The sequence below is a fragment of the Mastigoproctus giganteus genome, chromosome 3 (assembly GCF_048544385.1).
Source record: "Mastigoproctus giganteus isolate SK-2022 chromosome 3, ASM4854438v1, whole genome shotgun sequence".
Classification (NCBI taxonomy): Eukaryota; Metazoa; Arthropoda; class Arachnida; order Uropygi; family Thelyphonidae; genus Mastigoproctus; species Mastigoproctus giganteus.
Window position 1 is genome coordinate 157595375 of NC_143577.1, and position 13807 is coordinate 157609181.

At 36.5% G+C, this 13807-nt stretch overlaps 1 protein-coding gene across 2 annotated transcripts in view; it reads right to left on the bottom strand.

The window, feature by feature from the left end:
* LOC150088352 (inactive tyrosine-protein kinase 7-like) overlaps window positions 1-13807 on the bottom strand; it is a 376615-nt gene that overhangs the window by 27485 nt on the left and 335323 nt on the right. For both annotated transcript variants that reach the window (XM_090369462.1, XM_090369464.1), the window contains exon 9: window positions 11966-12238. In XM_090369462.1, coding sequence (XP_090225588.1) covers window positions 11966-12238 — 273 coding nt within the window. The remainder of the gene's footprint in view (window positions 1-11965; window positions 12239-13807) is intronic.

Below are 13807 nucleotides of genomic sequence, written 5' to 3' on the forward strand. Positions count from 1 at the left end.
GAATGTAGTGTAACTGCATACACAGCACAGATAACATTCTATCTACATTACTTCCCATAGAATGGAAGTGAAGCTAACAGATCTAGAAGTACTGACTTCATTCTTTTATCCCCCCCCCCGGGAATAGGAGAGACATTTGCAAATATCCAATCTATAGGGATCTCACAATGTTGGCATCCCCATGGGTGAATGTAGATGCAAAATGCATATTCAGTTTCTCAGCAACATCTAGTGAACCAATGGAATTCAGAGACTTCTTTAATCGGCCTTAGTGACTTGATTGCAGACTAGTTTATATGTGCTATAGGCTTCTGTATCACCTGATAATACCATCAAGAGTATTGCTTGCTTGCTCTCATATGCTGATGTGTACTTGATCAACCCAGAATAACTTAAGAGTATGGTGGAATAACGTCTTAGATCCATATCTGAAATATTTGGAAAGAGTAGAGAGATTTTGTTAAGATCTCGACCTGTAATGGTTGTGGCGGACACAAATGCTGGTTCTACTCTCTCTCTCTGGGGGGTAGTAAATGATTTGCTGCAGTTGCTGACAGAAATCATGGGACGTGCACCTTTTACCTGGATAATGGCAGTCAGGTATTGAGTCCACTAGTTCATGAAAGTGTTCCACAGGTATTTCCATGGCTCTATGGGTGCATGATGGACATGTAACCTGGACCGTTCAGAGATGCACCAGAGGTCCAAACGAGTGCCAGTTGAACACACCCAAGACCATTACATATGTCGGGCAGAAACTGCACTTATTGGACCAGGAGGCCTGCCTCCAATCATCTAAGGTCCAGTGCCAATATTCTTTCGCCCAATTGGTGTTAGCAATGGGATTCTGGTGGCTAATGATCACCTGATGGAGACAGATGTTGACGACCATGTTCATCCACCCGCAATGAGATGCTATTCCGGAAATGGCATATTCCTGTACCACCTCAGCGATAGTAGCCCATGCATCCACTATCATCCCTCTTTCAAAGTTGGTTAAACTGACATCGAATTACCGTCTAAGTGGTGACCAGGAATTCTGTCCTTTCAGTGTACTCTTCTACAAAATTGGGGAATCATATATCAATGACGCTATTTGTTTTGGTGCGAGACCAGTAAATTTTCTGTTAAAACTGCTAATTGGCAGAAGTTTGTGTTCGCAGGCAACTAAGCTGACGTTAATTGCTATAGAAAAGATAGTGACTAATATTTTGCTATGTGTAAGAAGAAGTGTGCCTATTCAGGATTGTAAACTTGGATATTAATTTAAGGGGAAAGTATTTTTCTAATATAAGACCTTGGAATTCAGTGTACAAAATTATCACCAAAAAGATCTATTTATTAGATGTAATGCACAGTGTGTTTGAGAGTGGGCTCAGATATTGATGTCCTTATTTCCTAAAGAGGGAGATTATGTGTAGCAAGACATTTTGGTACAAAATGAGGGTTATGTTTCTGAGAAGACTGTGATGCCCAGTTTCCTCATAAGTTTGGCTATAAATCAAGTAAAGGATGGAAGGGCTCTGGGATTGGATTTCCTGGAAATGCATGTAATTAAGCAGTTTGTATAATGCTTGCCTGGCTCAAGGAGCTTTTCCTGAAAAGCCCACTTCATATCACCCTTATTGTGAAATATTGTTAATTACAGAATAATGACTAGATATGAGACATTGGGTTTAAGAAGAGCTCTTCTATGGAAGATACTATTAGAAGAACAGACTGAGGGATGGTGTTGACTTTAAGGGTGTGTTCAATGCCAGAACTGCACTCTGCCCCCGGAATCTATAAGATCTTTTGAGATTATTTCATGGATTGCTCTGTTGTTGTTAGAACAGTTTAAAACCAAGAAATTTGAGGTTGAGAGGGGATGTCCCGATGGATCCATTCTCAAACCCCATGTTTGGAACATGGGGGGGGGGGGAAGAGAAAGGAGATAAAAAAAAAGTGAGTGCATTATTGCAGGACCTCCTCAATTGGAAATATCTCGTAATAAAACTGTAACCATGTTATTAAAAGGAAAGTTAAATCTGACATATGTTAGAAGCGTTTGTTTTTTCATAGAGCATTCTAAATATTTGAAACAAAAGATCAAGGTTTTGGTATATTCAGTTCAGCTGCTTGAGTTATTTGATTTGTGACATGTTCCAGTATATTTTCCCATTTGGGAATTCATTCCTACACAGGATAGTGATTACTGTTTAGCAGGTTGATATGTGATTTCTGGTGAACATATAGACAGGTTTATATCTGTACTTGAACCAGTAGGAAGTGAAACAGGCGATCCATCAAGTGCTGAGGGAGTTGTTTGACTAAGTGGCACGTTGGAGCTTACAAAAGATTGCCATGTGTTGATTTGTCTGTGACAAGTTTCCTGCATTTGACCATCAGAGTCACTTTTCTGAAATAAACTCAATCATACTTCTCAGGAAACCAATTCTATTGGTTTCCTGAGAAGTATGATTGAGTTTATTTCAGAAAAGTGACTTAATAATCATTGAGGCTTATATATTACTCACCCAAACTGGTGTCCTCTGTGACAGTATAGTGATTTCACTGCTTGTCTAGGTTTGATTCTGAAGTCCTCTTCAATACGAATTAAGTTCCTTGTTCTCATTATGGCAGAAAGAAAGACAAGCTGAGTGATTTTAAAAGAGGCATTACTGTCAGATAAACTCATACACCCACCACTAGAAGGGAGTGGGTGTATAATATCAGCAATGCCTACTTTAGAATTTTGGGAAATTCTGTATGATGTGGCAGTTTTTTGTTTCACTAAGATAATGTCTTATGCCATATCACTGGTGCTGTTCAAAAACAGTCCTAATTTCAACCCTATGGGATGAAATGGAAAGTTGGTTTATATTATTGTAATCTCCCCAGACTTTCACAAGTGTGGAAAAAAAAATAGCTGGTAGAGAACAGAAAAGGTTCTTCTCATACATGAGTAATCTAGAGGGACCTAAATTTTCATGTTTTTTTTTTTTGGTACATACTGTATATCTAAGAATAACATATTTTTTTAAATATTTTATTTGTAAGATAAACTAAGAGAAAAGCAATATTTTAGTATCACAATCTTAATATAAAAGGAGACATACAAAACAATTAACTTTTTAATCTAATTTAAAGAAAGAATCCAATGTTATTTGCACTTTTAACTACAGCACAGACATTATCAACGTTACTGCAGGTCAACACAATCTCTATTATGTTCAATGCATCTTTTTTTAGATGGCAGTGTGTGTATGTTTCTTCACTTTTGCTGGTAACAAAAACATCATCTCTTGAACCATGTTTTACGATGATGTTCTCTCCAAAGCTACTCTTTCTGAAGGATTTGATTATTACATCAAGTGTAATAATAATCCTTTTCCAAGCAATAACGAGATTACAGATAGCATCCAAGACATTCCAATTTGACTACAAATTAAGTAAATTTTATGTTTATACTCTGGGACGACCACAAAGTCAGAGAATACAAAAAAACATCACCATATTCAGCAGTCATGGGCTTGAACCCGGGTCACTCAAGGTACTTGTGCACCAACATGCCTTGTTCCCTCCTATGTTGTGGATCAAGTACCTTATCAGGTTGGCTCTATATGCTCTCTTGATCCAGTGGTTGCATTGGGGGGGGGGGGGGTAAAAACAACAGCCACATATTTGTCAACTTAAGTGTCTTGGCAGAATGTGCTGTACAATGGTCTAGAATCATCAAAATGTTCTTTTTTCTGAAGCCATTCTTCTGTCCAAGACTGAAAAATTTTGACCGTAAGCCAAGCACTTCTATTGGGGTTAACTGCTTTAAAATGTGGGTGTAGTTTTGTACTGCCATCTGAATTGCAGCATTACAGAACACAACCAGTCTGTAGCCTTTTCTTTGCCGACTAATCCAGACTCCCCGCAAACATTTCGCAAAACCAAGTTATTCCTGTTTTGGAGCCAGCCACTAATCCCATGTTGCTGAGCTAGATAATTTGCCTTTTTTTTTGGAACATCAGATGCACAAATTTGTTTTTGGTATTGTAGATAAATTAGGTAAAGAGATGTTGTATTTCCATCATACCAGCTCAGATAAAATGGCACAAAAAATTGATTGCTGTATACGATAGCAAAAGACTCTTTGAACTGGGGTAACAATTGCAACTGACCTTATTCCTGTGGAGAGTATGTATACAACATAGAAAAACTTTTTATTAATTTAACAACTCATCCTTCGGGAGCCAGGTGGCAATAATTGGACCTCACGGGGTGAAAAAGCACTTTGTAATAAAGAATATATTTATGTAGAAAAGCCTATCCTTTTGCAGTGGAATGGTATGTGCTTCATATAAACTGAGTTTGTACAAATGTAACATTTCAACTTAATAGGAGATATGAAATTTAGTGTTATTACTACATTCATTTGCAAGTTCAGTGTAATGTCCTTTTGAATTGTACTGCTATGGGGAAGGGGGTCTGTGTGAAGTTAGGTGCCAATTCAGTGTTGTTATGGGCCTTTATGAGAATGTGAAGAAATTAGGGGATTGATCAAGCTCTCCACATCAATGCCAGAGCTTGCACTGGTCCCCACAGGAACTAGTTGTTGGTGACTTTACTGTGCAAAAGATGATGACGTAGAGTACATATAATCTTTTAAGGGCGTGAAAGGCGGTGTTGGTACTAATGACATTAAGAGTAGGAGAACGGCTGAATTACTACAAGTACAGGTAAATGTTGAAAAAAAAAAACGTACAATTCTGTCCAGATGCAATAGGAGTGAGTATATGAGAACCTTGTCAACCAGTTCAGCCTTGGAAAGATTGTGCAAGGCTCCTGGGATAGAATTTTTCTCAGTGTGGTCTGTGCTTGTTAACAGGAATAGGATACACTTAAATAGAAAGGGTGCAAGAATATTTGCTGATACTATCGAGTCAATGTTAGGTGGATCAGAAAACTGCTAGCTTTTGGGGGGGAAAAATACACTGACTGATGGCAGAGATAAGTAATTCTTGCACTGAGCAGCAGCCAGGAAAACAAGTAAATACATGGGCTGTGTTAGGGTAGCTAGGAATAAGAACAAGTATAGTTGTGTGTTACAGGCCTAATGAAGAACTTATAATGGGAAAATTTAACTTCCCAAATATGACTGTGACTTCTAGGTTGTTCACTTGCACAGCTTTTTTGGATGATTGTTTTCTACAGTAGCAACCAGAGGGAGTAATACTCTTGATCTGATTATTAGTAGTGATTGTTCAGATAAAGAAAAACCACTGGGTGGCAGTGATCATGATGGTCTCAACTACAAATTCTAAATGGGAAGCATATAAATTATCAGGTGGCACAGAAGCCTATGCTAGATATATGTTGATGTGTAATCAAGTTGCAAAGAGTTATTTACTTATGTAAACTCTATAAGCAAGGGGATGAATCAGATTGTTGAGGACCCTGCTCAGGTAGGGAGCTAAATGATTTTGTAATAACTGAGAGCAAAGTGGAGGAGAAATTGTTGAAAACATAAAGGCACCTGGGATCTACCCAGTTATATTAAAGGATGCAGCAAAGAAAGTAAGCAAACCCTTAGCCAGGAGATGTGCAAATGTGACAAGTATTTGCAGACCTGTTAGTTTTACTTCTGTTCTGGAGAAATTAATGGCAGCAATTACAGTTCAGACATAGCATGGGTGTTAAGGGGGAAAGTCTTGTTTGACCACAAAGGAACTGGATGCAAAAAATAATTTTGATATCACATACTTGGACCATTGCCTGTATTCATCAATGATGGTATATTAGGCTTAGTGAAAAAGACCTGGGGGGGGGACTAATTGTGCAGTGCAGACAACCTGTAGTAATAAGGAGGTGATTATCACCTTATATAAGGCAATGGTCAGGCCACACCTTGAGTACTGTATACAACTCTGGAATTCTTCCTCTTACCCAGAAAATAATTCAGACTGTTCATATAATCTACAGCTAACTTCCATATGTTGTTAATTTTTTTTTTGGCTGATGCTATATAAGCTTGCATCATGTGCCTCTACTAATGCTAAAGTGAAGAAGAGGTATTTTGGAGTAACTTTTACTACTGAAATGACAATAGTGAAGCTGAGGGCCCCCCATATCCAGTTCTTGTTTATACTCGAGAATGACCACCAGGTCAGTGGAGTTTTCAATAAATCAATCATGGAACTCAGCATGGTTTTGTGAAGGAGATATACCTGACAAATTACCAGGGAACCCCACTTCTAATCTCTATAGAAACCTTTCACTCTAAGTGAATTGACTGCTATGCTAAAATTGAAATAATCAATTTCAAAATAGCTAGCTAGTAAGGGCTCAGAATACTAAGATCCTGGTATTAATTTATTCACATAAAGGTTATAAAATTGACTACAATAAATCATTAATATTACTGAATTTGCAACTGAGGGATTCTTTCCAAAATAAGATACAGTCATTGAAAGACTTAACTGTTCCTTCTAAAATCTCAGTACAATAGGATCATTCAGCATAGAATCTGAAAGGATATTTTCTGCCACTAATCAAATATGTACCAAAATTAGATCCAGTTTAAATGATAACACTATTGCTTATGTTTTTTAAGAGCTCACTTTATTTCGATGCTTAAATATTACTGAAATTTGCAATATCAATAAAAGTTTGATTAAAAAACAAATAATTACTTGAATTTAACTCTGTGTCTGGAATACTGGGATTAAGAGCCCTACTAGTTAATGATTAGAACCAAGCTATGAAAAACGAACCAGGTCAGTGCTGCCAAATGTAAAGTATTGCACTTAGTAACCCACCAGATGTCTAAACTTCATTACATTTATAACTATCCTTTTTGCACCCCTTCAAGGGGTGGTTGTAAAAAACAAATTAATAAAGCTGCTAAGGAGATGTGGACACTTTAGGGGGATTAGTGAAACAAGGGCTGCTTCCTTGCAGCAGTTTTAAAATATTTATTAACACAATATGAGACTCAAAAGATTAGTATTCTGCCAGATATTAGGCACTAGAAGTACAATAGCAATGCTGTCTTCTGATAAAAAAGAGTTCTGTATTCTCGATTATGTAGCTCAGAAAGTAAAATAAAATGATGAGTTGTAGTTAAACTAGGTTCAATGTTAAATATGTACAGTAACCAGTAATACAAAAAGTTTTAAGAATGTGAGGTGGCAGTTGTGCACAGGGATATGGATAATAGGGTGAACATGACATCGGTAATCACGGGACCGATCAATGTCGTTTTGACCAGAAGTGTGCAGAAATTTTTAAATAAATTTATTTTTTGTGTACATAAAAACCTGTTGTTAAAATTACTTTTTCCATAATGTAGGTGTAGAGATCTTGCTATACGAATGAATCCTACTGCCCATTGCGTCGGCAATATGCCTTAATTTGCTTACTGGTGCAACTTCTCAGTACTAGTCAAGGCTGGATTTCCTCTTAGGTACAGTGCCTACGAAGGAAGGGGAAAAACACTTCATTGTGACTACTGAAAATCCACCCCTTCCTTTAGCTTTTAATTCGTGCTCCCTACAGCACAAATTGCCTGAAGGCCCAAGGTGCTGCACTAGGTTTTTTGCAAGCTTTATTCTGGTTTGTAATTCAATGTATTCTCCTTGCTGCAATAAAAAGTACAGCAACAATTTAAAAACCATTCCTCTGTCCAGAGATGGTTATTGGACAACATAAAATTCAATTGAGAGAGAGTGTCCATTTTGCAATACAGTTAGATGAATCCACAGATATTTCAAACCTTGCTCAACTTATTGATATGTTGGAGGATTTTCTATTTTGCAAAGCTTTGGAAGGAAGAACAACAGGCCAGAATATTTTCTTTCAAACAAATAAGCTAAAGTGGAACAGTTGTATTGTATATTGACACACCCAGGGTAGCTCAGAATTTTTTTTGGCTGGTGCAGCATAAGCCTAATAATAACAACATAGGGAAGTATTAGTAGGGTGTGTGTGATCAGCTTTATTGAAAGTAGAAGCTTAAATAGCAGACTTTTCACTATACAGTACTTTGTAATGAAATGTTTCTGTGTTGCAAAATCTTTTTGGCCTCAGACATGAAGTTGTATTGCTTTTATCAGAACCTTGCTCAAAATACTGAAATGTTAATAGCAATAATATTTACAACTTAGGGATGTCCCAAAATTACCATTCAGAAAAATGTTATCGACCTGTCGTCTGATGAATCATTATGTGCTTGTTTCAATACTTCTGAAAAATTTTGGCTTTCTCTTTGAGATGAGTATCCAGAATTATTGAATTGGCCATACAAAGATATGTAGACCTTTTGGGTCTACATATCTATTTGAGGTTTGTTTCTCAAAATTAACAGCTATAAAAACAAAACAAGTGTTCCAGAAGATATGAGATTAGCAATTTCAAATATTGCCAGTTATCCAGGCTCATCATTCTCATATTCAATAGGAAACAATTTTTTTATTCCTTTATCAGTATATAATTTATAAAATGCCATTTTTCTTGTCATCCTCCCTCAGGGTCGCAAGCAAAATAAGTTTGCACATCACTGGTGTTTTCACTTTGGAGTTGAGGGATCACAATTTCCTGCCTGGTAGTTGTACGCACTTTATCCATCAGATTTCAGGACCCCTAGAAACTTGACGTGAAAGATGCTCGCACCTAGCTAGGGTACTGGTGGGACAGCCACATCTCGTAAGATCTGTCTTGACCCTAGCATCTCAGTGCGTTTCTCATCTGCAGAACTAGAGTGGGTCCAGGTGCAAGTTAACAAGGCCCACGATAGACTGTTGTTCTCAGGTGTGTGTGCCCAAGTATGGTATTGCCCGACTCTAGTGAATTTTATGAAAGGTGGTCTAAGAGTCGGTTGCCCAAATCTCTGGGAATAACTACAAACACATCATCCATGTAGCAACACACCAAAAGGTAATGGGATCTGGTATAGCTGTAAATGCACGACCCTCCAATTCTGCCATTGCAGGGCCTTGCTAACTCGCGCCTGTTAGGGACGCAAGTTAGCAAGGCCTAACCTATCCCACCAGTACCCTAGATAGGTGCAACTGACAGGATCGTTCAAGGTAATGACTCCACCGCAAGTGCCTTAATCCTATACTACCCAAACCTTTCATATCAGGTTTCTAGGGTCCTGAAATCTCATGAGATAAAGTGCGGACAACTCCCTCATCTCCTGCCATGACTGCTACATCAGGGGAAACCTGTATTTCGGAACATGGTTGGTCAACTTGACACAACATCATGGTTGTTTCATCATCAAAGTTTCTTGCGACGACAACCATGATTATTGGTTGTTGTCATGTGCTCTAATACTACCCTCAACAGAGGATATCTTGTTCATCCTATTATTGAAATCATGAGAATGGTGACTATGTAGCCATACGTCACAGACTTCCAATCCAATGGTTAACTGATGAAGGGCAACATAAAGCCCAAAAACTTTTTGTATCTAACATTAAACCTAGTTTAACTGCAACTTGTTATTTTATTTTGGTTTCCATTCCACGCTACATAATAGAGAATCCAGAGTGCGTAGGCCTATGTTAAAAAAAATTGGAAACTATATAAATACATCATAGCAACTCCAGGCCTGGCTAATTAATCATACTATATTTTCATAACCACTAGTATGATTGATTTCTGCGCACAAAGTATTGTCATAAAAAAAAAGGCTTACTTTATATATATATTTCAGCATTAAACTTGGAAACCAAGATAAATCATGAGCAGCACACAAAGTTTGCCTCACTAAACAAAAACACCTAGAAATGTTCCTTCTGGGTGTTTTAGTGAAAATCACTCATATAGATGCATAGTTAAAAATGAAAGCCAGAACATAAACCCTACTATATTTCACCTATGAACTGTCCAGTTAAAAAGGCATGGACTCCGACTTTTGGAGAACAAAAACTATAAACATGGAAAAGTGGATTAACCTACTGAAAGACAGCCACCATAGTATAAAATTCAATTAATTAAAAAAAAAAAAGCTTTGGTAAAACTCCATATTTCAACTAACAGATGATCATGCAGCTGAATGAGTATTTTGCATCTACATTCACACATGAGAGGAGTGCCAGAAGTTTATCAAACTCTAACATGGAGCTAAGTGGAGGAGAAATTGTTGAAGTTAGCCATAATTATGAGCTTCCATGGAGGTGTGCAAATGTATCACAGGTTAAAGCATCGTCTAGACAAGACTGTAGTAATAGTTAACACACACAGCATTGGTTTGTTAAAGGGAGGTCTTGTCTGACCAATCTGATTGGATACTATGATGTGGTCACAAAGGAACTGAATGCCAAAAATAATTTTGATATCATATACTTGGATTTCAGGAAAGCTTTTGATACTGTTGCACAAATTGGAGTGAGAGACTACAGCAAGTGGTAATCAATGATATTGATGAAGGTATATCAGGGTTAACGACAGTATGCTACTCCAACTGGATCTAGGTAAGTGGAAACTAAAGTTTAACACTGCATATGGATAGCAATAACGCAAGAGAAATTTACCAACTGGTACTACACTCATGGAAGTGATTATCCTGTTATACAAGGCAATGGTCAGGTCACACCTAGAGTACTGTGTACATGTTTGGAGGCCTCATTTTAGGAAGGATATAGAGTTGCTAGAATGAGTACAAAGAAGGGCAACAAGGGGGTGCTCTTACCTAGAAAGGCTTAAGTTCTGCAAGCTGAATGCTGATGGGATTCTTCCTCAGATTCAAATTGAGGAAAGACAGTTGTAGAATAGATGTGTGGAAATTTGTCTTTAGCCAGCAGGTAGTTGATAGCCTTAAATTTATTTAGGCTAATGCTAAATGGAATTAACTATGTTTTTTTGCTTAAATCCCTCCCGAAGTCGAATAAAAACTAATCTTTGTTAAAATATCTCTTATTGCTGTTTTCAAATAGGGAACTCATTTTCCACTATAACAACACCCTAACTGGATCGTACAAGATCTGGAGTATAACCAAAGCTTATTTCCAGTCATATGTGAACTTTAGGTTCTTGGAAAACCACTGATAATCTCCTAGTTAAAGTGCATTGTCAGCGATCATCCCAACCAATTTTTGTCTACTGGCTTGCACATGGCAGGACAACCTATGTTCACTATGCCATTGATCAGGCAAATGATGCTAACCTCAGATGTCTTTAGTACTCTGAAGTTAGACTCTTCCTTCCCCCCTATCCATATGTTGGAGAGAAATGCACAACAAACAAATGTGTTTTTACAAGGCATTTGCTTTAAATATAACTAAGCATACTACAGAGATTTGTAATATTTTTAAGTCAACATGATCAGAAGTGAATGAAGTTGAACCGCAAACCCAGTAGAGTTACTGAATCATTTCAAATGTGTATAGCTAGCTATGAACATGAATTATAAACCTCTGTTATATTTTTCTATTATGCTGTCTCCCTTACCGTGACAAATATATGTTCATTTTAAAAATGACATTCCTGATTGCAGTTTTATATCTAACACAGGACACTTGCTAATGTAACTAAATGAATAGAAAAGCAGCAGGATTTTGTTCCACATACATACTACATGGCTTATTATTCAGTCAACTTGTGGATAGTCTCTAAGAGCATAAGTCTGAAAAATATGATACAAGCAGAGCTGTATTAGCATTCCGACTGATCAGTGTCTTTTGAAAGTCAAAATTCTTTTAACCTGAGTTCCAATTTTATGTCATAGCAACTTGAATGCTAATTCTGTAGAATTTAAATGGAGCAATGTCAGCAGGTTAATAATCGACTCCATACAAGATGGGAGCTGTACAATAAACACAGAATTTTGAAAAAGTTTGCTATGTGGCACTGATTTTAACACATTCTCTGGCAGATATGGTCTTTTATGTTATTACACCACCATTTCCTTGATTAGCAAGATGAAAATTTATGCACATATTAACCCTACTATTGAAATAAATGTTTATATTAAATCTATCACAATACCTACTTCTGACCATCAAGCCAACTTCAGCTCGTTTAAATCCTCCACTATTGCCTGCTGTACACCCATACTTTCCTTGATCATCCATATGAACCTCAGAGACATAGAGAGTGCCATTTTCCATGACAAAAAAACGTTTTTCATCAAAGCCATTAAGAACGTTATCTTTATCCCATTGAATTGTAGGATGGGGGTCACCAGCTGCCTTGCAGTGTAACATAGCAGGATACCCTTCATAAGCTTCAGTATCTGTTGGATGAACTGTAAATTTAGGCATAACTAGAGGGGAGAGAAAAAAAAAAAAAAATAGTTTAAATTCAGTTCCATACTTTTAACAATATCATAATGGAAGACTATAACCATATTGAAAAGAAATTTAGTTATTCCTGTCCACTTAAAACAATAGACAAAATTCTAATTGTCTTAAAGTGATTGTATTACAACAAAGCAGTTAAGAAATGGGACTGCAATTGTTTCTAATCATGTAGTAGCCATACTGAATATCCCATTAGTATATATCAGGGGTGGCCAACAAGTCTAATTTTAAATATATATAAAAAAATAGATTAGTCAAAATCTAAATGTTTTTATTTTGCGCCCCACTGCATACTTGTATTACAAATCCGTTGAACCATGTGACTACTCTTGTCTAGTGAAAATTCATGCAGTTACGTTGTGGAGAGCATAGTGTATGTGTTGAATTCTTATTTAGCTTACTTGATATTAATAACTGGACAGCACTTATACATCACTTTAATACCCTTTGATTTAAAATAAATATTATGAAAAGAATAAAACGTATCATTTTCATCAAGAGTGGGAAATAGAATACTTTTTTTGTAATGGTAAAAGAAAAATATTGTTTGATTTGCAATGCTTTGGTGGCTATACCCAATAAAGTAAATTTAGGAAGGCACTCCATGGTAAATACCAATTGGATTTTCTGCCTAATAATGACCTTAGAAAAACTTATTTAATCCAAATTATTTACACAAAAAAATTTCTTCATGACACCTGATTTACAATCTAAAGAGCCATTTTCTGATGCTCAAAGATGCATTTTTATAAATAACAGATTCTGTTTTTGAAATTTTTAAGAACAAAAATAAAAGTGCTCTTCAATATTTATCTTGAAATGCTGTGATGCGATGCATCGAAAAAAATGAGAGCAAACAATGGCATATCCTTTTCTTTACAACTGGACGAATCTACAGATGTCAGTGATACAGCTGAATTGTTCGTTTTTGATGATTCTGCCACTAGAGAACTTGATATATTTAATGCATTCAAAAATTAAATTACCACTATTTAAGCTCGTATCAATAACAACGGGGCATCTTAATGGATTCATCGCATTGTGCCAAAAGGATGACGAATGCCCAGATTTTTTGAGTTACCACTGTATCATCCATCAAAAGTGTTATGGACACAGCTTTCAAAATCGTGATTTCCATCAGAGAACAGTCTCTTCAAAGGAGCCTTTTCAAAATGAACCAGATCTGAGTAAGTTTCGAAATTTGCTGATCAAAGGGAAGATGATTATCAGCAGCTAACAAGATACAAAGTGATCTGAATTTGGAATTACAAGGAAAAAATATTACATTGCAAAACGATATCTTCCTAAAAGACAGGTCATCAGAAAAGTACTCAAATATATAAAAAAAAAAAATACAGTGAACTTTTAAATTGCTGTTTTGGTTCCACGTGTCTATGTGAATTGACCTTTTCGCATTTGAAACAAACAAAGAATCTGTCTACTCTTATGGACTGCCTTATTATAGTATATCCCTGATTTTGAAAGTTTGACAGATGACACAAACTTCACATTTAAGTTATTTTTTTAATACT